General features: G+C 40.4%; 2 protein-coding genes across 2 annotated transcripts; both read left to right on the forward strand.

The window, feature by feature from the left end:
* The first annotated feature begins 210 nt into the window (after window positions 1–210).
* On the forward strand, window positions 211–1,478 carry LOC143563825 (uncharacterized). Its single transcript, XM_077051283.1, has 3 exons — window positions 211–302; window positions 393–707; window positions 771–1,478. The coding sequence occupies exons 2-3, from the start codon at window positions 450–452 to the stop codon at window positions 1,476–1,478; spliced, it is 966 nt and encodes a 321-aa protein (XP_076907398.1). The 5' UTR covers window positions 211–302; window positions 393–449.
* A 6,148-nt stretch (window positions 1,479–7,626) lies between these two features.
* LOC143563826 (uncharacterized) lies at window positions 7,627–9,012 on the forward strand. Its single transcript, XM_077051284.1, has 2 exons — window positions 7,627–7,847; window positions 7,983–9,012. Exons 1-2 carry the CDS (start codon window positions 7,627–7,629, stop codon window positions 9,010–9,012), a joined length of 1,251 nt encoding a protein of 416 aa, XP_076907399.1.
* The last annotated feature ends 18,777 nt before the right edge of the window (window positions 9,013–27,789 follow it).

Genomic DNA, 27,789 nt, shown 5'->3' on the forward strand with positions numbered 1-27,789 from the left:
CAAAAGGTTTTATTGAGGTAATATTAAGTAGTTCACACTTCACAAGCCCTTTAACAGAATTTGGTAAAAGAAAAATTACCTTTTTAATACATTATTTTTCTATTTTTATCGGCTTTTTTTAATGATTAGTCTCCAACTGTTTTCGATAATTAACATCCATTTATGTCAGCTGGCGCTAACTTAAATTGCCGTTATCTTTTTGTCGTCATTCCCAATGTAGGCCATCGTCCCCTCCGTCAGCACACGGTCCCAGCGGCTCGATCTCCCAACAGTCACACTCTCCTCCCCATCAGTCACCGCCGGTAACCACTCACCACTCTCATTGAACCAACCTATATGTTTACGTTAGTTAATTCGTATTAACCGTTTTTATAAATTTATCTTGTTGCTAGACGGTTGACGATAGCAAGAGAGATTATTTTAAGTGGACTGATCAGTATCTATTGGCAATGTGTGATATCCTAAACAAACACCTTGCCAACAACGGCAGAAACACTCCATTTAAATGGGGTGATCATCTGTTAGAGTTTGAAAAAGTTAGTGGCCATAAGTTTAAAAGTTTCACAGCTTTAAGAAGCAGGTATGATGCAATGCATGCACGACATAACCTTTGGAAGTCATTGAAGCGTGGAGAAACTGGTCTTCGTTGGAATGAAAGTACAGGGAAGCTGGATTGTTCGGATGATTGGTGGGAAAGGAAAATTAAGGTAATATTGTTTAAATCAGTTACAAGTTTTTATTATTTTAAAATGCAATAATTTGGCATGCAGGAAAACCCGGAGTTTAAGTTAGTTAGGAAGAAACAACCATCAAGAGAGTTGCAGGAGGCGTGGGATCTGTTATTTGATGATGTAGTTGCCAATGGGATTGAGTGTGTGACAGTGACACCACCTGTAGATCTAAATAAGTCGAATGAGGTAGATCATGTGAATATTGAGGATGATGATGTAGGTGATGAGGATCGCCTAGAGGATTCTTCAGAACATGCGATAAAGTCTTCTCAATTTGGAAACATGGAAACCGAAGAGGCTACTTCTATTTCAAATTTTGTAAACGAGGTGAGACAAGAAGATGGCATGACTCCCAACCATGGTGACGGGTGCCAACCGTCTGAGAAGATTGTTAAAATGAGTACTAAACCTAAGCCTAAAGCTACTCCGATGAAGTGTAAAACGACCGAGTCGGAGAGAGCTACAATGTTTAACGAATTTATGACGCGACAAAATGCTACTCAGCAACGTGCTTTGAAGATACTAAAGACTTCTAATGTTAATCAAGTTACTGATTCTAGTATTGGTGCGTCAATAGGTGTGATTAACCGTATGGTTGCAGAAGGATTAATGACGTCATGTAGTGAGTTATGGTGCTTTGCGGTTAATTTGTTTGAAGATGATGTGAAAAGAGAATTATTTATGAGTCTTCCAGACGATGTTGGTAGGCTAGCTTGGCTGCAGTATAAGCATAATCTAGCCAACTAAAGTTTCTTTATATGAAACTGATGTAATGTTCTGGCTTAATTTGTACTATGGTCTTAGTAGGGATGCTACCTTGTTTTCAATTTAGTCTAGTTTTTTAAGCACTTTTTTGAAATGCTATTTATACATACTTTTTTTTTAAATGCACATGTATACAAAGGGGTTCAGTACATAATCAGGTCTACGTCTGGAACTATGAGCTATGCTGATAATACTGGAACAACGGCCCAGGAACCGGACAGTTAACCGGCACTGGTTGTACTGTTCCTGTTTATGACTGGCGATTGAATCAATGAACTGTTTCAGGGGTTGGAACCGGACAGTTAACCGGCACTGGTTGGACTGGTCCTGTTTATGACTGGCGATTGAATCAATGAACTGTTTCAGGGGTTGGACCACCATTTTTTAGTGGGTGATTGAGCGGTGGATGAACTAATTTAGTGGATGATTGAACGGGGGTGTAAAGCCAAGCTTGAGTTTGAACCCATGGTTGAGCGGACGAACTGATTTAATGGGTATCTACTACAATAATAATAATAATAATAATAATAATAATAATAATAATAATAATAATAATAATAATAATAAAATAACAGGGTCATTGACACAGCAGCCCTCCCTTTTAATTTAACTTCATATAATTATGTCGGCATCTGTCTGTCTCCATGGAGATACAATTTGTAAAGCCCTTGAACGAACCTGTTCCCTCCATCTTACCAACACCCAACATGATTCATCAGTTTCTTTCTCCTTCAATTTTCATCGCTTCAACCTGTGGCAACCACCATCGTGTCATAATTGATCATTAACCCTGTGCAAAATCGTCACTGGCAGCGATAATCCGGAACCGTCCTCTCCTAAACGTGAAATTGAAGTCATCGGAGCAGTGTTGTAAGATAAGAATGAACCAACTGATTTTGGACCATCGAAGTCGACAGTCACCGATTTTTCTCACCATGGCCGAGCATTTAGACCAACTTCTAGTTCTAGATAGAAAGTTGGTTTTAAATTCACTAATTGTTCGATTGGGTGTTGAATCTCAATTAGGTGCATTGGATAATTTCCAAACTAATCTTGCTTCTTCTAAGGGAAATCCTTAAGCAGGTCAATATTTTTGCTTTTTTTTTTATAATTGACATTTGATTTCTTTTAATAGCAGCAATCATTCAAGTCAAAAATAGTTTAGAACCAAACAGGAGCTAACCTCATTTATGAGGAAAGATGAGGTTACTTAAGAAACGTAAACCCAGACGCATTACCCAAACACAACCCGTTAGAAGGACCAGTTTGGTTCCAGTAAAAAATGGTTCAGATTGAAATAGGAACTAACTCACTTTGGAGGAAAGATGAGGTTAGTTAAGACACGTGAACCTGAATACAACCCGTGTATTCACAGGTTGACCCCAGTTGAGGGTTTTTTTTTCTTCTTTTTATATACTAATTTATGATTAATATTTCAATAGGTATCAAACTCGGTATTTGAGTGGTATTTGAGGGGTTTTTTTTTCTTTTTATGTACCGCGTTAATCTTTTTCATATAATGGCTGGAATAAACGGTGACATCATAATTGTGGTGTAATGATATATATTATTTAGTTATTTACAGTTTTAATATTCTCCCTGCAGTGTTGTGTAAATTTCCCTCAGTGGAGATCACCACCTTGACCTCCTTTGTACAATATTAGCAAGACGAATCATATTCTAATTTGAACTCTTTTATATCCTGAATGAAATTACTACTGTTTATGGCTTTACCATTTTTATACCAACTTAGAGATAAAAGACGTGAAACTTGAGCGACTGATTTAGTGAAAAAATATGATGATCTCCTCAGAACACTTGTGACAATTCTTTATTTTTTACAACTATAATGTATTTATAGAGGGAGGGTAGCAAAGCTACCCACGGATCCCTTATTCGACCCGCGGATCGTCAAAGACATCCGCCATCCACGGATCCATCATCCAACCCACGGATCGCCAAAAGACATCCGCGCAAGGAACAAGTGGATTGGTAAAGTCATCCACAATCCAAGACACTTCGTGGAACTCCGTCATAACCCGCGGACGGTCACGCGAGCTTCCGCGGAAGGAATCCACAAATAACTCAAGGGACTCATCATACGTATGATCCCCACGTGATATGGAAGAGCAGTTGTAACAAACTACTTCTAGAAGATTCCCACAAAACCTCCTGATAGCGACATCGGCCAATGGAAAGAAGACACCTGGACACGTAATGGCCATCCCACGACGTGCACAGATAATGGCTACACCATAAATAGGTCCAGGCTGTCACATCCAATAAAGGCCCGACACGTGTCCATTCAGGCAGAGAAGGAATAACTTGATAGTGACAACTCCACCAATCACCTTCCCTCCACCTTCGGCTATAAATACGAAGATCATCTCTTTAAGGTATTCATTCACACTGTCACGCCTTACGCAATATACCGGTACTCGTATTATTTCCGATTAAGATACAGTACTGATTCTCACGCCGGATGGTGGTTACGGGAAGACCCCCCCCCCACTCTGTCCTTCCCGTAACGAGACTCAACGGTGTTCTGTTTTGCAGGCATTAGCTTGGATATGTTCTCATAGCACTTTAGTATACTCACATATGGGGAAATACCCGATCGGACTATCCAGTTTGATCTAGTGTTTCTTCATTGGCGCCATCCGGTTTTAGCTAGATACACGGTTTTTTATGGTTTTTTCGATTCACTGTGATCTGAAGATGAGTCAGAACCAACAGCCATCTGCTGCTTAGGCAAGTCGTCGTACTGAAATTCTGGACGAATCAGTCCATGAAGGATAGGTGTCGGAGGAACCTCGCCTGGGCACCAGAACTCCGGTCTTCGAAAACAGGACCGGAGAAGTTCAAAGGTTTGAAAACTTTGCACCCCGCAGGAACACCAAAACCCCGGTCCGAGAAGTCCAGGCCGGAGAGTTCCCAAGGCACAAAGTCACCAAGATCCATCGAACCACTCAAACTCCGGCTCTGGAAGACGGAGCCAGAGAATTTCCCAGATACGAAGGGGACGAAACGAGAACTTACCAGACAAGATCTGGTAAAAGCATTCTCACCTCAGAAAAGTGGTACCAACAAGAGAAACATCGGCTAAAAGAGGAGTATGAGCGAAGAGTGAGGCGAGATAAGGTACAAGCCAGGACGCTAACGTACGACTCGCCATCTCCGTCTCCGCCACCAATACTCCGACACACTCAAGATCTAGAGTTGGAAGACAACTCTCGATCAGCTGGTTGGTCACTTGCAAATAGCCGCAAGAGAAGTTATCACACTCAGCGTACTCTATCCCATAGAACTCCATGGGATACTCGACAGAAAGAAACGTTCTAAGAGGAAGATTACGCGAGTGATGGTAGCTGAGACTATGGTAGGGAAACCTCCAGCCGTCCCAAGCCGTTAGTCAGACATGCTAAATACTTCAGCGATGCGGAAGAAGACTTCACCAAGCCATACTGCCCCGCTGCATTCGGAAAAGTCGAAGTTCATCCCGCGAATAGCAAACGCTCCTTTCCCAACTAATTTCAAGATCCCGAGCAATTTGGGAAAATACAATGGGATGACTGATCTGAGCGATCATCTGCTGAACTTCACAGCAGTTGCTGGAGTGAGTGGATAGACGTTGCCCTATTGGTGTCACATGTTCACATTGACGCTAACAGGAGCAGCCATAGAGTGCTTTGAGAAGTTACCCGACGGTCAAATCAAGAGCTGGGATGACCTAGTATCAAAGTTTTCACAGCATTTCAGTCAACAGCGTAAAAACACTCGGGACCCGTCAGAGATCCTGAGTGTTGTCCGCCGAGACAATGAATCACTAGAAAGATTTATCACCAGATTCAAGAATGAAAGCTTAAACATTGGTGGAATCAGTGAGTACATGTTAAGAGGAGCGTTTCGAGTAAACGCGAAGAGCCCAGAAATGGTCAGATGTTTAACAGGCCGGGATGGCATCCACAGACTTGGGACAGAATCATGTCCACGGCCAAGGTCTTTGCAGCCACAGAAAAATTGTTAGGGCGAGAGGCGCCCTAAAAGCAAACAAGAACCGAGCCACGGAACGCTCAGTCTAAAGAGAAGGGTTCAATATGGTCAAAGATTCAGCCCCCGGAAAGCTCATTCAAGCAGTTTGATGCCAGGTCACTGATCGGGCAAAAACAAAAAGATAGAACTGCGGGCAAGTCCGACCGGAAACTTTGGACCCCATTGAAAAAAGACCCCGTACGAAATCTTAACAACAGAGAACATCGAATTCAGGAAGCCCCAACCGTTGATCAAGCGGGTGAACCTGAATCCGAACAAGCATTGCATGTTCCATGAAGATATCGGACATGACACAAACGAGTGCATAAGCTTGAAAAATGAGATCGAGTCCGCCATCAAATCTGGAAAACTGGACCATCTGCTCAAAAACATGCAACAAGGTCCACGGAAGAACGTAACTCCTGCAGAGAAGGGTCCCCCGCGAAAGCAGATTAAGGATTTGAATGTACACATGATCCAAGGGGGACCCCCTCGAATGTTTAAGCGGGAGGAGGCAGACGAAGATGAGTGGAAAAGTGAACCCGTAGTTTTTCCAAGAGTAAAAGGAGGCCCATGCATGAAGCAACCTCTAATTGTGATAGCCTTGTTCGGTCACTATCGGTCTCAATATGTATTTTTCGATACTGGGAATACGTCCGACATAATGTACAAACAGTGTTTGGAGCAGTTAGATGAGGAAGATAAAGCCAAGTTGAAGCCTGTGCACGCCCCAGTCTCCGGGTTTGGCTACGAGGTTATGCACACCAAGGGGGTCATAACATTCCCAGTCACGCTGAGTGACGGGATCCACACAAGGACCGAGGATGTTGAGTTCCTCGTCCTACCCGCGAGATCCAAACACGACATAATCTTAGGACGGGAAGAAATTGGAGACTTCAACGCCAACCCCTCCACAGCACACGGTGCAGTGGGTGTTGCCACACGAACAGGGGTAGCAATCATCCGAGTTAACAAACATTGCTACGCAACAGAGGGGTCGAAGCCTGTGAAGGTACCCAAGAAAGCATTGCGGACAGAGCCCAAAAAATGTGTTGTCAATCCGGAATACCTGGAACAAACCGTCACAATCGCGGCAACTATCTCAGAAACAATGCGCGTCTTTCTGAAACAGTTGCTGATCAAAAACACAAATATCTTTGCCTGGAAGCCTTCAGATATGACAGGCGTCCCACGAGATATTTTTCAGAGCATCGGCTGCGGGTCAACCCGGCGTATACACAAATCGTTCAGAGAAAGAGAAAGATGGGTCCCGAACAAACAAAAGCCATGAACGAGCAAGTGCAGGATCTGTTGCACGCAGGGATTATCCGCGAGATTCTGTACCAAACTTGGGTCGCGAACCCGGTGATGGTCCCTAAAAGCAACGGTTCATGGCGGATGTGCATCTACTTTAAGGACCTGAACAAGGCCTGCCCCAAAGATTGTTACCCGCTTCCAAAGATTGACCTCAAATTAGACGTAGTGGCACCCTTCAAATTCAAGTGTTTTCTAGATGCTTACAAGGGTTACCACCAGATACGTATGGCGGCCCGCGATGAAGATAAAACTACTTTCCGAACCGACCAAGGCACATTCTGCTACAAGATGATGCCATTCGGTCTAAAAAACGCGGGAGCCACGTATCAGCGTTTGATGGACAACACTTTCCGGGGTCAGATCGGGAAGAACCTGGAGGTGTACATGGATGATCTGGTCATCAAGAGTGTGGAGGAAGATCAAATCCTTCGAGACATCGAAGACTTTTTCTCAACACTCAGGAAAATAAACATGAAACTTAACCCTTCGAAATGCTCTTTCGGCATGGAAGAAGGAAAGTTTCTGGGAGTAATTGTCAACGGGGAGGGATTCAAAGTAAACCCGGAGAAGTTATAGGCCATTGCCCAGATGTCCTCCCCATCTTCGCGAAAAGAGGTCCAAACGTTGAATGGAAGATTAGTGGCTCTAAACATATTTATGGCAAATCATGCGGCTAAATCTTACCCATTCGTGTCAACATTACGAAATTGCCTGAAAAAGTCACATTTCAAATGGACACCGGAAGCAGAATCGGCGTTCCTAGAAGTAAAAAAAATGCCTCATGGAGCTTCCAACATTGACCGCACCCCGTGAAGGAGAACCTCTCATATTGTATCTATCTGCTTCTGATATTGCAATTGGGGCAGTTCTCCTAACGGATCGTAAAGCCATCCAAACGCCGATATACTACGTCAGCAGAACGCTAGCGGATGCCGAAACCCGGTACTCGATGCTTGAAAAACTTGTGCTGGCGCTAGTTTATGCGGCACGAAGATTAAAGAGGTACTTCTAAGGTCATCCAATACAAGTTTTGATAGACTATAAGCTGAAAAACGTGTTAGCCAAACCTGAATTATCTGGGAGATTAGCCAAATGGGCAATCGAACTAGGTGAACACTCCATTGAATACAAACCTAGACCCGCGATCAAAGGCCAGGTCTTGGCGGACTTTGTCACAAAGGTACCCACAGGCAAAGTCCAGGAATGCCTATTTGAACAACAACCCCTGATCCCCTCCGATGAAAGCCAACAATGGACTCTGTTTACGGATGGAGCATCAAGTGGGGAGGGATCAGGCGCAGGTCTGAAATTGATTAACCCAGACAGCCAAGAGTTCATCTATGCCATCAAGTTGAACTTCAAAATTACAAACAATGAAGCTGAGTACGAAGCATTCTTGGCCGGACTGCGGATTACGAAGAAGCTAGGTGTGAAATTTTTAAAGGCTCGGGTCGATTCCATGCTTATTGCAAGACAGGTCTCAGGGACTTATGAAGCAAAGAATGATGTCATGGCCTCATATCTGTCCCAAGCTAAAGACCTTATGAAACAATTCACTTCATGTAAAGTAGTGCACATCAAAAGAAGTGAGAATCGACCCGCGGATGCCTTGAGCAAATTGGCATCCACCAGCTTCGAACACATGGGCAGAGACGTTAGAATTGAAGTTCTGGATGCTTCGTCCGTTCCTCAACACCAAGTTCTGGTCATCCAGACCGGAGCAACGTCCTGGATGGAACCAATCAGGGCTTACTTGTCCTCTGGCATCCTCCCGGAAGATAAAGCAGAGGCTCGAAAGATCCGTCATAAGGCGTTGTGGTATCAAATGCATGATGAGGTTTTGTTTAGAACATCATTCCTTGGTCCACTGCTCAGATGTATAGACGCAGGCGATGCCAACTACGTAGTCCGAGAAATACATGAGGGCATCTGCGGGCTACACGCAGGACCAAGAATGGTGGTAGCAAAAATAATGAATGCAGGATACTATTGGCCGGGCATGCACATGGATGCCCTCAAAGAAATCCGGAAATGCGATGCCTGTCAACGACACGCACCCCGGACGTTGCGACCTCAGAACGACCTAGTTCCATTCACGGCAGCATGGCTTTCCAAAAATGGGCCATTAACATCATGGGACTATTCCCCGAGGCCCCTAGACGTGTGAAGTTCTTGTTAGTCACCATCGACTACTTCACAAAGTGGGTAGAGGCCAAACCTTTGGCCCATATAACGGAAACGAATGTGAAGAAATTCTTCTGGGAATATATTATTTGTCGTTTCGGTCTCCCCCAAACACTAGTCAGCGATAATGGGACTCAGTTCGCGGATAGCAGCCTCCAGGAATGGTTATCTGAGTTGCAAATAAAGCAAGTGTTCACATCAGTTGCCCACCCGCAAGCCAATGGACACTTGCTTGATAGTGACCAACCCAGTCTGGCCTATATTTTGGATACATGACGGATTTAGCTTACACACATTTATATTGTACTCATACAAGACAAAATGTAAAATCTATGCCATATATACATTCGAAAAAGGGATTACAGGAACAAGAAAACAAAAAGTGTATATACAAAAACTATTCTTCACGAAGAAAGTTTCGGAGCTGATGAACGCCATCCGCTGCTTATGCAAAACCCTGGATAGCGTCCTAGATGGGAAAATGCAGTTGATCAAACGCGTCCATTCGCGCATCATACATCCCATCCACATCCACTCCGTGTAGGTCAAACTCTTCAATGGAGCGGCCTTCCCGAGCAAAGGCTATCCCTTCCTGGAAACCCGCCTTGCGACCCGAGTCACTAGACGCGCATAGAAGATCAGCAAGGAAGTCTCCTAATTCATCTCCTCTATGAATACGGGAGACAACCTACGAAAACAATTCAAGAATCAGCAAAACGAATTCACAAGTCATGATAAAGACGGAGGAACCCATACCTTGGGAAAACCTACCCGCATCAACCAGGCACAGTAAGAGGAAGCTTCCTCAACACTTAACTTCAAAGCACACTGCTCACCAATGTACTTGGTGTTTTCTTTGATCAGGTCTTCAATTAATTGATCCTTTTCAACAGCGGCAGCGCGAAGGGTACTAATAGCTTCCTCCTGAGCTGCAAGGAGAGCTTCAACATCACTCTTGGCTTTTTCTGCCTTCGCAAGCTCATCCTAGCGGACATGGGTTAGAGAGCGCGCGGTTTCAAGTGAAACGTTCTGTCGCTGACACGCCTCTTCCCATTCCTTGGCAGCGGCAGCTTGCCGTTCCCTCTCTTGCTCAAGAGCCCGTTCAGAATCTCTCAACTTCCACCTTTTGGTGTTAGCCGCGAGACAATATTTTTCCCTTTCTGCCTGGAGCTCTTTCAACAGGTTCTCCTGAGAACCCCAGTTCCACCCCATGAAGTTCCAGTCCCGGTATATCTCTTGGGTTGTGGAAACCAGGTTGGCCAGATGATATATATACGAATTGCCAACAGATACCGGGGACCAGTTCTGCTAGTACTCACGCTCCGTAGGGGGCACGTCCTCATGAAGGAAAACAAAACACACCTCCCCGTCAGAAAATCATGAGGAAGGAGTCAGATTCCATTCAGGGACATGCCGAACAATATCACTCTGCATATTATGGCCCCCTTCCCCCCTCTCAGACTCATGAGGAGGCGGGGGAGGGGTACCATCACCCGCTCGGAAGGCTCAGCTCCATGAGCAGGAGGCGAAGGCGGTGACTCCAACCTCTGGGAACCAAAGGAAGTTGAACCCTCTTTGGACTGCCCCTTACCAGCAGAGGACCGCCCGCTAAGGTCACTCTTAGTGGGAGGAGAGTCCAAGAGGATAACAGGGGCTGCACAAAAATAAATCGCCAAATAAACAACTAAACAATAAACACAAATCCATAGGAAAGTATATGCGATACCTTTAGTACGGACCGCAACGCGGTCACAAAGGCGAACTCTCTTCGCTTTCGGAGGATGGGGGAGGAAGATCCATTCCCTGCTTTTCCCCAGCCACCTCCAACGGAGCGTGGCTGGACGATGTTTCTTTCCTCTTGCGACCAAAGGCTGTATCATAAAACATAGTCAGTAATCGGCGAGAGTACGCAGAAAATTATCCTTGGTCGTATCAAGGATAAATTACTTGTCGCGAACAAACCCTCAGAGACTACAGGCTCCAGACGGGTTTGTTGAGGAAACAAAAAATTATCCTTGGTCTTGTCAAGGATAGGGAGCTCCTTCTTATCACAGGCAGCAATGTGCATAACACCAGACACACCTACCACAAGAACAGACAACAGAAGACCTTCAGCTGCATAATAAACCAAAATTAGAAACCAGGATAAGCTCAGGAAGTATGACAAGTCTACTTACATCCATCCGGCTTCCGAAAATATGGCACATCGTCCGGATAAGGCCACAAGCGACTCATCCCAGCCCTCACGAGAGCAGATTCAGGGATGGGGCGCATAGGAGTGGGGGTATGGGTCAATTGTTGATACCACCCGTGCCTTTCCGGACGATCAACGAATGGCAAGGAAAGCAATGGCTGATCCGCCAAATGCCAGTACATGGGCGACGGGATCACTTCCTCCGATATCCAATAGAATTTCCTGGCACAATGAGGGTCCAGGAGAGGTATGTCCACAGCAATAGCCTCCTGGTCAGTTGGAAGGCAAACGTAGCGGCCACTGTAACATTCGTTACTTTTCAAACCCGAAAACCCGATCCATTTAGAATTTTCGGTTTTGTTTTTTTAATATATACATATAATATAATGTCATTTATTATTCTCAATTTTCGTGTCTTGTATTTTATGTGAAATTCATCGTTTTATTCGTATTCGATAAACCAAACTGTTTTGTCACTTTATTGTATTCGTGTCAAAACGTTCATCGTTAATTTAACACTCTCGACGATTGAAGTTCATCGTTCGTTTGTTTTACATTACTTTTGTTGTTTTAACGAAACCCGCGATTTAAAGTGTTTTGTTTGAATAATTCGCAAACTACACGCGTAAATTATCCTAGTATAATAACTTTCGATTCATTAATCATAGCATTCCAAAGTTTAGGGCTCTTATTGCAAATATATCTTCTCTTATTGATTTAATAATAACATGAAACTTGAATATCTTCTATTATTAATCATACCTTTCGTTACTTAATAATCTTTTCAATACAAAATTTTATCCGAGTGCCTTAAAACAATCGTTAAAATCCGTAATCTGCAAATATTACATTCCTCATTATAGTGTTAAAATTATTCTAATGTAGTTAAAATAATAGTTAATTAAATTAAAATTTTAAAATACCGCTAAAGTTAAACATAATATTATCCCGTAAAATACTATTAGAATATTCTAAAATATTGCTTAACTCCTAAGACCAAAATACCTAACTTTTACAATCCCGTTAGCTAGTCTTTAAATTTTCATATTTATTTCATTTAAAGTTCGAGACGTTGATTGCTTCGGTTTCGTTATCGTGTTTTCGGCTTATATTACAAGTGTAGCTTCGATTTCAAGGTGAGTTTTTCACAAACCCTTTTTAAACATTTTCATATTTTGGGGTAGCATATGTATCCTACAAAACTTCAAGTATTTACGTTGTTGCTTACAAACTACAATTCATTACATGGACTTGTGTGTTTATTTGATTACTTGCTCAGAATTACTTGCTCAGTGGTTGCCTCAATAAGTATGATCATACGCCCCCCTTTGCACTCAGGTCCATTTGTATCGAGTCGAAAAGGGACCCCATATCCAAGTACGTTGGTAGCCCCAACTGGAAAGGACATTCATTTGTTCTTTACACTCAGGTCCATTGCATCGAGTGTAAATAACCCTTATGTGCTCATTTCACAAGTTTCATGGAATTGTATTATTTTTACGTATTATATCAAACTGTGGGAATCTCACCAGCTATGTTCATAGCTGACTTTATTTTATACATATGTTACAGGTGTAAAGATACAAGGATGAAAGTTAGAAGACACATAGTATGCCTATAGGATATTCAAAGAACAACTTATCATTTGTTCGTTTATTTATTACAACTTGTATTATTTGAATAACTTGTGTTACATGAAGATTTAAATGAAATAATGTTATTATGGTCACCTAATAGTGTCACGTGTGTTTGAGCAATTTGTACGTCACACTCAGGCGTTTCCGCTTTAGCCGGGGTGTTATAGATTGGTATCAGAGCCGTGGCTATAAGATAGGACATTAGATGTAGTGTTCTAGGTAGTTATAGCTTATTTGTTTATTTGTTAGGGTTGCATGATAGAATTATGTGAGCCTCTAGTTGATTGTTTAAACTCACTTACTATTACTGTATTACTGTACTGCTGATTTCATTAATGCCTCATGAACATAAGTACACACACAAGTCCAAGGCTTAGGCCTAAAACAAGTTTTCTCAAAGGTAATTTCAAGCAATTTTCAAATTCGGTGTTCCGATATTTCATCTTCTTAAAGACCATGTCCTCTTTGTGATAAGGATATGGTTGCACTCCTTAGGATGTCACACAAGTCATGGTGGTTCATGAGACGTGTGACTCCGACCCTCAAAGTTTTACAATGTGTTTTAACTAAAAGTCTGACAAGTCGTGGTGATACACAAATAACCAGCTTTTGGTTTGATTTGATTACGTATTTTGATTTATACGTTTTAACAGAAAGTCTGTCAAGTCGTGGTGATACACGAATACCCAACTTTCGGTTCGATTTGATTACGCATTTTTATTTCATTGGGACATACAAGTTATGATGATTCATACAACGTGTGATTCTAAAGACTTAATTGTTTATATTACGTTTTTGAAAAGTCATTGGGTTATGTGAATAGTTGAGTTTTTAATTCGTTTTCTGAGCTTATATATTCATGGAAATTTCTAAAAATTGCGCTATTACACGCATTGTCGAGTTCCAACCCGTTTCCTTTACTTATTATAATTCGAAAGGTCATGAATCGTTGATTCATACAACGTGTGATTCTAAAGACTTAATTGTTTATATTACGTTTTTGAAAAGTCATTGGGTTATGTGAATAGTTGAGTTTTTAATTCGTTTTCTGAGCTTATATATTCATGGAAATTTCTAAAAATTGCGCTATTACACGCATTGTCGAGTTCCAACCCGTTTCCTTTACTTATTATAATTCGAAAGGTCATGATGATACATGAATCGTTGAATTTCAATTCATTTCCTTTATTTATATATTCATGTACTATTTTGGGTTTAAAATTCGAAATTCGAAAAGTCATGGTGATACATGAATAGTCGATTTTCAATACTCATTTTCTTGTTTGTTTTAAAATTTAGAATTCGAAAAGTCATGGTGATGCATGAATTGTCGATTTTCAATTCGTTTCTTTATATAATTCATTTCTTATTGTGGTTTTAATTGAAAATTCGAAAAGTTATGGTGGTACAAAAAAAAACACTCGATTTTCAATTCGATTTCATACTTATATTAAGTTTGTACTAATTCCATGCTTTTATTTCAAAATTTGATATATTTTTCATATGAATATTCCAAGATTAATTAGATTATTATTGAAATTCAAAAACTCATGAGCATTTCAATTTTGATTTCAACTTTTGCTTCATGTGATTTCATCTTTATGATTTATAAAGATTGACTCCGATTTTATGAATCTTTGTAAAATTTCTTTAGATTTTTTATATGAATTTCATATTTACGTTCTGTGTCACGCTTCGTAGCATGCCTTGTCGCTTTCCTTGACGTTTCCCTCGAAACTCAAGCCACAAAACGACAACCCAAATCATCAAGCAATTGACCATCGCAATCCCGACCATGACAAACCAAGATTTATTACCAACCACAACAATACATTTAAACCTCAAAGCCATACCTAAGTAAATCCAAACCCAACCTAACACTTCGATACTCAAACCCAACCCAACCGAGGTATTTACACGAGAACCCACTCTTTGTATAACATGGACGTTTTTCCCACTCCGCTACCGCGATGCTAAAATGCTCCAAATAGTGTTAAGTTCGGCCAACTCAGTAGCTTTTGCCTCATAACTATACATATTCAACACAACACTTTTATTCTCATGACCTGTTACCCAACCATTTATTCCCCACCTTCTGCCTTACCTCATGCTCGTACTTCAAACTCGCTACTATTGCAGTAACTCAAGCACACCCGTTATAAGGCCTAACTTGTTTCCGCCATGCCATACCTTACCCCACGTCCCTTGACTACTAAAAAGTTTATTCGTTTTCCAACATCAATACCTAGTCTTTTCAAACTCATCAACCATTCCTAAAATTTAATATATAAATTTTCATACATAATTTTCCATGTTTATTTCTTTATGTGTAAAAAAAAAAATCTAATCTCGATTATTTTAAATAGTCAATTAACAACTATATATCCATCTATATTTACAAAAATATTTCGTATAATCAAGATATTTTCCTAAAAAGAAATCTCATTTTAACCAAATAGGTTATCCCCAATATTATTCCTATTCGTACAATCATTATTATTACTATCATTATTATTACTCTAATAATAATAATTATTATTATCATTTTTCAAAAAATTATTATTATTAATATTATCATTATTGTTATTATTATTATTATTATTATTATAATTTCAAAAAGATCTTTAAAATAAGATTATTATTATTATTATTAATATTATTATTGTTATTATTATTATTATTATTATTACAAATTAATCTTATCATCTTTCACTCAATAACCAACTTATATATACTTATTAAATCCGTGAGTCCTGTTAATACAAATATTATCACTATAACAGTTATAATCTTTGAAGATCCTCCATAGTGTTTTCATAAGGTACAACCTGACAGAAAATCTTTTACACCAAAAGGTCTTATAAAGTTTCGTAAACTTTAGTACTTACTAAATGTTTCTTTGCAAAATTATTATTATTATTATTATTATTATTATTATTATTATTATTATTACTTTCTTTTTCCTTGAGTTAAAAAAAATCAGGTTTTTACAATTGATTTTCACAAATTTAAACGAAGCTCAACAATCATTTCTTTTCCTCTTCCTTTTCAACGCCAACGAGTTTCGAGTTAATAAGTCATACCATTGCCCCCATAATAATTTTCATACCGCAATCCATCTTCTAGAAGACAAGCATTACAAGCTACCTTTTGTTTTCCTTCCTTTCTTCTTCATATATATATATATATATATATATATATATATATATATATATTATATTATTCCGTTTGGACATTATCGAAATAATATTTATGTATCGATTTCTTTCGAAGATTTGTTTACGAATTTCATATTGGTTATTCATTAAGAAGTGAACTATTTTCATTCGTAGTTGCATTTTGAATCAATTTACTTTGGTATTTCAATCTCGTGGTCTATAACCGATTTTTCATAAACGTAATTGTTTAGTGGAAGTTGGGACTATGAGCATGTTATTATACATGTTGAGTTTGTTATTATTACATAATCTGTTTTGATTGCTTGATTTATTCTAGCTCTGCTCAATGTTTTATCAAATTGAGGCCAAAGTTTTACTTTGATCTCGAAGTTATAATTATTCATGCTTAATTCCAATGTTGCCTTTATTCATATTGATATTTTATTGGAAACTTTTAATTGATTAACGAGTCATTATTGGCTCCAAGAACTTACATTATCTTGATATTTTGATATTAAAATTTCGTTCACCTACCCTATTCTCGAACTCATTGCTTTACCGACTTTCGTGTTGGTATTTATTGGCTCAATACCACATTTATTTACTCTGTTATTCTGGACTCCAATGTTTCATTTAATTATGTTGTTGCTGACTTTAACGTTTCCATTCATTAGTATTATTATTTTTATAGGTTACTCTAGAATCTCTCTTATTTCATTAAGACTTCAATAACATCATGTATTTCGTTTAAACATTAATGATTTCATTATTTTAACCTAATGTTACGCTTATCTTTGACCTCAAGGACTTGTTTATATACTTTTATTATTTGTTTTCCTTATAGTTATCGATCTTGATTTAAAAGTTTTCAAATAAGAATTTATTTTATCTTGAAACCCACACAATGGGACGTATTATGTGGACCATTCGACGATAAAGGTAATTATGGGTCGACACGTAATTACCCAAGTCCTCCCATGAAAAACATAATAAATAGGTTGTGTGTAATAACTTGAAACCTGGAATGATTTTGAAAAACGGGACAAATGCCGTATGATACGGGCATGGTGGATACGCCGCTGGTACATCCTATATATAAGTGTCCTTGTCGTATTTCTCATTTGTGACGTCTTTCGCGTCATTCAAAGATTGACGTTATTGTGTTTATTTAAATATGTATGGCAAAAATCGTTAAAACTTTTTAAACAAACTCCTTGTATTAGTTGCTTTCTCTTAAAATTGTAATTTTATTTTAATTTCGGGACGAAATTTCTAAAAGTTGAGAATCCTGTAACATTCGTTACTTTTCAAACCCGAAAACCCGACCAATTTCGAATTTTCGGTTTTGTTTTTTTTAATATATACATATAATATAATGTCATTTATTATTCTCAATTTTCATGTCTTGTATTTTATGTGAAATTCATCGTTTTATTCGTATTCGATAAACCAAACCGTTTTGTCACTTTATTGTATTCGTGTTAAACGTTCATCGTTAATTTAACACTCTCGACGATTGAAGTTCATCGTTCGTTTGTTTTACATTACTTTTGTTGTTTTAACGAAACCCGGGATTTAAAGTTTTATGTTTAAATAATTCGCAAACTACACGCGTAAATTATCCTAGTATAATAACTTTCGATTCATTAATCATAGCATTCCAAAGTTTAGGGCTCTTATTGCAAATATATCTTCTATTATTGATTTAATAATAACATGAAACTTGAAGGTCTTTAATGTAACTTTTAATTAAAATATGTTTTTAAAAAGCTCTTGGAAGTACAGGGACCTGAAATGTAAAGTTCATTTAAGTTATATTAATATAATAAAAATCATACCCAGCCCTCCCGTAACCCCCCTGTTCCACGACTTTCCGACACCGGCCGTCCGGCGAACGCCGGCGACGGCTCCGGCCACCATAATCACTCCGCTAAACTAGCGTTTGACCCATTTTAATTGCGTAACGACCGTGGACCATGATATTAGTCGTTAAATCAATGCTTTAATTATAGTATAACGTCCATTAAAACATCAAACGACCCGTAATTCATGCCTGATAATTTGTTGCGGCCTAATCAATATAATTAACGCGTTTTTGACACAATTTGTAATATAAATAGGATGTTACTGTAAGCCTAAGGACACACCTATCATCAATTAACATAATATAACACAAAGAAGCTGTAACCGAGTTTATCCCGATCGATATTCCCGCCACTTTCGTTCTCCACCATTCCGGCATTAATAGAGGTAATCGTTATATGGTTTTAATTCGCGAACATCAATGAAATCAAACCCCTTACAAATATTAATCAAACTTGGATCAGATTTAAAGAATTGAAACCTAGGGTTTGTTAATGAAGAAGATGATCAAGTATGTGTGATTATATATAACTTTTCTTGTTATGTTATCAAAACTTGATGTTAGTCAAGTGGTTGTGTGGGTGCATTGTAGGCGTGCAGACCTGGGTGCGAACCCGGGTCACTACACGATTTTTTTATTGATTTGTATATAAATTAAAATATATCATATATATTTATAAATCATTTTAAATCACACAAAATTATTTTTAGTCACTTAAGAATAAATTATAAGCTTTTATACATAGGCATATCCTTTTCACCAAAAGAACAATCTTTCAAACCCGTCAAGTGCTGCTTAAACTCGTTAAACATTTTATTTATTTATTTATGTTATTTTACTTTATAATTCGTTAACACTTCCGTTTTCAAAATAAAATATACCGTTAACACCGAAAATTCTGTGAACTATATAATATTCAAACTTAGTGTTAAATTAAAAATATTTTTGATAAATCCTTACAAAAATTTGTTTTTATTACGATTCGTTAACGTAACTCGTCAACTTTAATTTGTTAATTCATAATTTGTTAAATGTTATTTCGTTAACTAAAAATTTGTTACCTTTTAATCCGTTAACTCAGAATAATATTAAAATAATTCAAATCATTAGATTTCCATTAAGCTTAAAATAATATGATAAAAAAAAAAACCTTTCGTGAATTACCTTTCGTTACTTAATAATCTTTTCAATACAAAATTTTATCCAAGTGCCTTAAAACAATCGTTAAAATCCGTAATCCGCAAATATTAAATTCCTCATTATAGTGTTAAAATTATTCTAATGTAGTTAAAATAATAGTTAATTAAATTAAAATGTTAAAATACCGCTAAAGTTAAACATAATATTATCCCGTAAAATACTATTAAAATATTCTAAAATATTGCTTAACTCCTAAGACCGAAACACCTAACTTTTACAATCCCGTTAGCTAGTGTTTAAATTTTCATATTTATTTCATTTATAGTTCGAGACGTTGATTGCTTCGGTTTCGTTATCGTGTTTTCGGCTTATATTACAAGTGTAGCTTCGATTTCAAGGTGAGTTTTTCACAACCCCTTTTTAAACATTTTCATATTTTGGGGTAGCATATGTATCCTACAAAACTTCAAGTATTTACAATGTTGCTTACAAACTACAATTCATTACATGGATTTGTGTGTTTACTTGATTACTTGCTCAGAATTACTTGCTCAGTGGTTGCCTCAATAAGTATGATCATACGCCCCACCTTTGCACTCAGGTCCATTTGTGTTGAGTGGAAAAGGGACCCCATATCCAAGTACGTTGGTAGCCCCAACTGGAAAGGACCTTCGTTTGTTCTTTACACTCAGGTCCATTGCATCGAGTGTAAAGAACCCTTATGTGCTCATTTCACAAGATTCATGGAATTGTATTATTTTTACGTATTATATCAAATTGTGGGAATCTCGCCAGCTATGTTCATAGCTGACTTTATTTTATACATATGTTACAGGTGTAAAGATACAAGGATGAAAGTTAGAAGACACAAAGTATGCCTATAGGATAGTCAAAGAACAACTTATCATTTGTTCGTTTATTTGTTACAACTTGTATTATTTGAATAACTTGTGTTACATGAAGATTTAAATGAAATAATGTTATTATGGTCACCTAATAGTGTCACGTGTGTTTGAGCAATATGTACGTCACACTCAGGCGTTTCCGCTTTAGCCAGGGTGTTACAGCCACCCCTACCATGTAAGCGGTAGAACACGCCAAATTTATCAATAGTAGGCATAATGCCATGCGCCTGGCAGCAAAACTCAAAATGACGCATGCACATCACCGTCGAAGCATGAAGCTAGGAAATATGAATCATATTCCCAGTTATCATCTTACCCAGAAATCGAGTAACCGGAAATCGGAGATTCCCGGAGCTGAAATATTCGGCGAACACAGCCATCTTCCCCACCGGAGATCGGCTCGCCGTCGAACCAGGAGACAGAAATTCCGGCTCCCATTCTGGAGCTATACCGTAAGCATTGACGACGTCTTGAAAAACTTTGACGTCCCAATCAATGGTTACAGAATCGATGGTTTGATAATCAGGTCTCGTCGACGCCATATAATCGGCCAAATATTGATTGCAACGAGCTATGGCTACTAAGTAATTAGATAAAGGAAGCTTAAAGAAGAAGATAATTACTTCATGAATTCCGGCAACGCTTAATTCAACTATTCAACACAAAAGTGAAGAAGATAAAGATGAAATCAACATATATATATAGTGGTAGCATTTAATACGTGGAAAAGTGCAACACGACTGGCTACCAATCAGATTGTGACACGTCAGGCGGGAAAACCAAAAGTCGAAAATTTAAAATCCCTAGATGCGGCGTGAGTCAGCTGTCAGACCTTTTTCTACGCTATGCAGACATGTCGCATCTATCAAGCCTCAGATATAATCGGCGAACTACTAGTTCTATAGTAATTGGACAAACTAAATGCTTTGGCTGACACTTCAGACATTATCAGAACGCAAGTTACAAAAAAGAACAAGAAGGAAACAAATCATAAATGTAAGCGGATGGGTCATGGAGAAAGAAGACTACAAATACAAAAGTTCAATGCAAGTGAAAAATACAAGTCCATTCCATTTCATATGTACATGAAATTTACAAAACAAGAAAGAAAGTACATCCATAAATCTACACTATCATTCTATTCGTCGCGAGAGGCCTCCTAATCCTCAGCCTCTGCAAGCAGCTTATTTACATGAAGGCGCAGCTCATCAACAGTAGTGGGCTCGCGACGGTTCTCCTCTATATACTTCAGGATGTCAAAGGAAAGATTTTCAAAGGATTCCATCCACACATCATACTCCTTTTGACAGTCCTGGCCTTGAAGCTCAAATTCTGTAGGCGGACGTCCCTCGCGAGCCATGGTGTACCCCTCCTGGAAGCCAGCTTGGCGTCCCACCCGCGACGAGCTGACCAACAAGTCAGCCAAGAAATCCCCAAGCTCAGGGCCTTCCTTGATGAGCCTGACATTCTGGTCCAAGGAAAGGACAACATAATATTCTTATAAGATAAATGTAATCAAAGTGTTTACCTTGGAGATGCTGTTCATCCCAGACATCAGTGAAGGCCTTCTCCAGACTCGCCTTCTCTTCAGTAACAGAGGCCAGGTGACCGTCCTTCTCCTGAACCTCGGATGCAAGCCTCCGGACCTCCTCATCCCGGGCAGCGATAAACTCGACCTGAGCGGCTATCCTCTCCTTCAAACGCTTATTCTCCTCAATCAGGAGGGCAGCCTTATTCTTCTTAGCCTCCGTCTGGGCAGCATCCCTCGCCGCTTCAGCTTCGACCATGCGTTGAACGGTGCGCTCAAGGTCGGTTTGACCGACCACCCAACCCTTGAATACCTCACTACTAGTCGACAGCACATTAACCAGATGGTAGCTAAGTGCTTGCGCTAGACTAGCCTGAGTCTGGGAGTGTATCCTGTTACACTCGGAGGGTGGGAGGCAATGCTCATAGAAATCGGTAAAGAGCGCGTTAGGACCAAGGTTCCATGAGGGACGAAATAGGGAGTCCCCTTGATTAGAGGACTCTGCCCCTTCACCTGTGGAAACTGGAGGGGTTATGGATGCATCCTTTGTAGGCACAACCTCCTTTTCCACCACTACCTCAGGTGGCAGCATATGGACATCCTCGCCAACCTTCTGCAAAACCTCCGGAGGCGGAAAAGGTGGATGCGGCGAAGCAGCAGCTGTTGATCAAGAAACAAAAGTTAGAAGCTATTACAGCACAAGTCCAGGGACATAAGCATACAGTTACCTGCGGGTTGTCGTACTCCGGCTCTTGACCCGATCCTGAAGCCGAGTCAATTTGATCTTCTTAAGGGGGCGACCCTCCCCTAGCCTTGGTAACCTCCCTACTGGCAAGGTCACCGGTACCTTTGGCCGCCTCACCAAGAGTGGGGTCAGAAGTCTGGGTCACCTCCCCACCAGCGGGATCCTCAGTGCCCACAGTAGCCTCACCACCAGCGGGTTCATCGGCGTCTGAATCCTTATTTAGGCCGGATACTCCGGCAATATCCGCCCTCTTCCTGCGGCCGACAATATCTGCAACAGCACGCTCACGCCAGCATGGAAACTCTCCGGAGTACCGGGCAGGGAACCCTCACTAGTTGAATCCTCACTAGAGGATTTATCACTAGAAGAAAGGACTATCGTCCCGTCCGGATGCATAACGCTAAGAGGTTTAGGGTTAAGAATGTACACACCTTGAGCCACCGCGGACTCGGTGACTACTGGCTCTGTGCGGCCGTGGGTGGGAAAATGGAAATTACCCTTGAAGTGATCAAGAATAGGCTCTTGATACATCTCCAAGGGCATCCTGAACATATCTCCCACGATGGTGGGAATAAGAACCTCAAATAACGAACACTCCCCAGTAAGAAAAAAAAAAGAGAGCAAACATAAGGAAAGCATAACAAACACTAACAGGCACAGTAGAAGAAAAACTTACGTCCATCATCCTGGGAGAAGCATGGCTGCTCCGCAGGATATGGCCAGAGGCGGCTCATCCCCACCTGGATCAACATGGACTCAGGGATCAGACCCATCGGAGTAAGAGTCCGCGTCAACTCCTGGAACCACTCCTGACCCTCACTGTCGGCAGCAGGGAGGGAAAATTTGGTGGTCAGCGAGCGGCGGTTCATGGCTAGCGGAATAACGTCTGCATTGACCCACAAAAATTTGTTCTTCCATTCGTGAGCACTCCTCGGAGGCTCAGTCCCAATCGCCTTCCCCTGGACGGCGAAACTAGACCAGCTGCCGCGGGTTTGAATCTTTTAGATCGCAAGAAAGCGATCCACCGTAGGTTCCCTCGTAAGAGCCCTTCAGCAAAACTCGAAGTGTCGGAGCTTCATTACTCCGAATGGATGCATCTGGGAAATATGAATCCCAGTAGCAACCAAGAAATCACCAAAAAACCAGGTGATAGGTAACCGGAAATTGCCTGTGGTGAACGACTCACCATACAAAGCAATCTTCCCGGCCGGCAGCTGGTTAGCCGTAGAACCAGGAGAACGAAGTTCCGGCCCCCACTCCGGCGCCAACCCATAAAGGTTGACAATATCCTGGAAATCAGACGACTTCCAGTTGATACATATGTTCTCTACCAACCCCCTAGATGAATCCTTCTTGCCGTCCTTGGCCTTGCTACTCTTCTTACCACCAGCCATGACCGATCGGAGTAACAGTAAACTCAGCAGAAGATGAAGAGAAGATGGATAGGCTCAGAGTAAAATTTGTTGCAAGTAAATTGGAAAGTGAAACGGCCTCCCCTATATATACACATCGCAATTAATGCGAATAGAGAGGGAGATAGTTCAGCCCCAGCAGCCAACCAACCAAGCAGTGACACGTTAGGCGGGAACTGTCAAAATAAAATGATTTTAAACATGCCGCCTAAAGTCTCGTGCACCAACCTCGAGCACCACTCCTGACATGACTCAGACAGGAGACGCCACATCGTAGACGCCTGAATAGTACCCCACTTCAAAAGCAACAGGAATCCTAAGGACTAGTAGTTGCAACCCGCAACAAAAGACAAAAGTCCATAATTCCACCCGCGACATCGACTCACGGAAGCAACAATGGACTGAGGGGACTTATAGAGGGAGGGTAGCAAAGGTACCCACGGATCCCTTATCCGACCCGTGGATCGTCAAAGAGATCCGCCACCCACGGATCCATCAACCAACACGCGAATCACCAAAAGACATCCGCGCAAGGAACAAGTGGATTGGTAAAGCCATCCACAATCCAAGACACTTCGTGGAACTCCGTCATAACCCGCGGAAGGAATCCACAAATAACTCAAAAGACTCATCATACTTATGATCCCCATGTGATATGGAAGAGCAGTTGTAACAAACTACTTCTAGAAGATTCCCACAAAACCTCCTGATAGCGATATCGGGCAATGGAAAGAAGACACCTGGACATGTAATGGCTATCCCACGATGTGCACAGATAATGGCTACACCATAAATGGGTCCAGGCTGTCACATCCAATAAAGGCCCGACACGTGTCCATTCAGGCAGAGAAGGAATAACTTGATAGTAACAACTCCACCAATCACCTTCCCTCCACCTTCGGCTATAAATACGAAGATCATCTCTTCAAGGTATTCATTCACACTCTCACGCCTTACGCAATATACCGGTACTTGTATTATTTCTGATTAAGATACGGTACTGATTCTCACGCCGGAGGGTGGTTACGGGAAGACCCCCCACTCTGTCCTTCCCGTAACGAGACTCAACAGTGATCTGTTTTGCAGGCATTAGCTTGGATCTGTTCTCATAGCACTTCAGTATACTCACATTTGAGGAAATACCCGATCAGACTATCAAGTTTGATCTAGTGTTTCTTCAGTATTATGGAGCGATACACACATGGTTTGAACATTCACATGGTATTTATTGGCTTACTAGTAATGCAATATAAAAAATTATTGCACGCCAATAAGAGGTTTATCATGTCATATTGAACCAGACCTGCATTTTTGGAATTATGACCCGAAGGTAATCCAAAATTCCTCGAACTTATTTTTTTATATTGTAAGTCCCGTAACGAATCTTTCAATGTGAGATCAAGATACTCAATGATTAGGCAGAAACTAATCACCACCAACTAGGCCTAATACATACTAAAAGCCCACTGAAATCAACAGATTTCGGTTTACAAACAAAAGCCCAACTATACAAGCATAAACCACAAAACCACGACCCAACAATCTCCCCCTTGGTTTATTGCTTTATTCATGCTCAAGGATATCTGCATCTGCTGCGTCAAGAGCACCTGCCCACAAACCTTCATGAATAATTGCTCCAATCATACCAGTGTACTCCTTAGCAGCTGGTTCGTACAGTGACTCAGCAGTTATCTGAAAATTTTTATGGGTTTTGAGATCCTTCTCCCCAAACTTCAATAAATCCTTAGGATCAACAAGATGATATTGACCCTTATTCAATCTGATAATAACAGTAGCCGTTACACCATCATATGTTCAAAACTTCATTTCATCAAGAGCTCCCTTAGGAAATCTCTTTGAGATCGGAATTGATTTCACTTTATCCGTCGGTGGCCACATCACATTTACCATGGTCTTATTTGTATGAGGGTCAAGAACACCCTTAGCCATCTTAAGGAACGATTCGGCAGTAGGCATAGTTGGAAAACCACGTTCCACTTGAGAAGTCAAGAACCTATAAAAGTTGTCAGCCTTGGGTTCATTGTTTGGATTATGGAACGGAGCATGAGACAAATCAATCAAATCCACCTTCGTCCATGATCCAAACCTTTTCATTTTATCATAGTACTCGGTGCTTCCAGACTTCCGTTTAACCCACCACATCCTTTTATCCACATCATATCCCCATGAAAGAACTCCAGGCCGATCACCATATTTTTCAGAGAATCCCTTTTGAAGACTTACAAACTGGATGCTCAGATGACACCACGTTCTGATTAGAGTTCTTTCTTATCAACATCTTCTTCATTAATCCTTCCTTTTGTTCACCTGTCTTTGGTGGATCAGACAAGTAATTCTCCATACCACAAGAGGTGTCAATGTTTGAAGCTGGGCGTTTATCGTGTGCAACATCAGCCGAGCTTCTAAATTCATCTCCAAATTTCTGAATTAGCTTCTACTGGAGATCTAGATACATCACAGTAAGACCACCCAATTTAGCTTGAAGTTCCAGAATCTTAGAATCTTTATCAACGTGGATCTCTTCAAGCTCCCTTAATACGAACATCTTTTACAACCGAGTCTTGTTGAAGTTCAAATACTCTATGTTGCAAGGCTTGAATTTCAACCGAATCGGCTTCTAAAGCAATAACCTTGCCCCTATCTTGAAGAAACTTGTCTTGCATGGCCAAGATATGTGCTACTTTATCAGCTGCACTTGAGCTTCCTTCACCAATCGGATTAGACAATCCCGATGGTTCAGTGTGGGAATAGACATCGGTTTCAAAATCAAACATACCAGTAATGTCTTCCATAATTCGTTCTTGAGTGGATAGGTCTTGAGCAACTTGAGCTTCAACATTTTCGTGCTCAGGAATAGTTGGTAGTACAGTTGATGTTACTTCAGCAGCCAACACACCTGGTCTCGGATCTTTCTTTCGTCTTTTTCGTGAAATGAGATCGGCGGCCGGCTCTTCTTCACCCTCATCTTCTTGTTGTGTCACAGTGACTGACTGAGGAGGTTTCAATATAGTCGACTGGAGCTATTTCTTGAATACTTCAAATTCCTTGAGTTGTTCATCGATAGGTACAGACTGTTGTATCTGGTGCTCAGTCTCCATGGGTTGTGACAGAGAAATATCAAGATCATCATCATGTGACAATACCTCAAAGGCAGTGACATGCCTTTGAACAGGAACCAGATGTTCCTCGGCAATAGCAGCACCGACATTTCCCGCAATCTCCTCAATTTCAGTAAATTTTCCAAATTTCACCAACGGATGAATTCCTTGATAAACTACTCTTGTTCCTTTCCTTGACTGTTTCATTAATCCGAAGGTGGTTGGTCTCAATGCCTTCACATCAATCGTTTCCACAGACTTGATCAGATCAGGGTAATGAGAGTCAAATATCATTTGCAGAAACCTCGGATACATCAGAAACATCTCCTTCTTCTACCCTTGAAGATTGCTCATCATTTCATCAAACAAAAACTTGGAATAATTATAATTCCAATCCATGATCAGAGAAATAACAGCTGACATCTGAGTAAGACTTATCTCATCAGTACCTCCTTTACGTCCCGAGACACACGAAAAGAAGGTGTGAATCAGAAATCTCTAATACAGATGAAAGAGCTTCTTGATGGCAGGTGGGTAATTTCCTTCATAGTTCATTCTTCTGACAATCACTGCCACATCATCAACCGAGAACTCTGTGGGATAGTGAGTTTGATCTCCGAATAACAGTACCTCACGCATAATGGACTCGGAAATAACAACAGGCCCTTTCTGAATGTTAGCTTCAATGACAGCTAAGCCTCCGGCACCCCTTGGATTGATAGAAGCAGTATTCCAAAAATCATTCACTATCTTCTTACAAATGACAAGATTTTCCCACAAAGCATGAGTGATTCTGTAGGTGTTCAATCCAACAATCATGGACTTGAATTCCTTGTGATTCAATGGAGGATCAGTTAAGCATCCAGTGACATTGTGAGAATCAATCCACTTCAAAGGTGCTTGATCAGCCATAACTGCAACAAACAAGTCAAATTAGTGATTCATAGAGTAAAATAAGTGCAGCTTGTGGGTAGAACACATTAGTAAGCGTTTTCGGTCCAGAAAATGAGTTTTCGGTTGTGTTTTTGGTCCACAAATTTAGAACCACCGAGAACAAC

The sequence above is a fragment of the Bidens hawaiensis genome, unplaced genomic scaffold (genome assembly GCF_021521415.1).
Source record: "Bidens hawaiensis isolate Kalapana, Puna unplaced genomic scaffold, B.hawaiensis_p1.1 tig00021533_1, whole genome shotgun sequence".
In the NCBI taxonomy this organism is placed as follows: Eukaryota; Viridiplantae; Streptophyta; class Magnoliopsida; order Asterales; family Asteraceae; genus Bidens; species Bidens hawaiensis.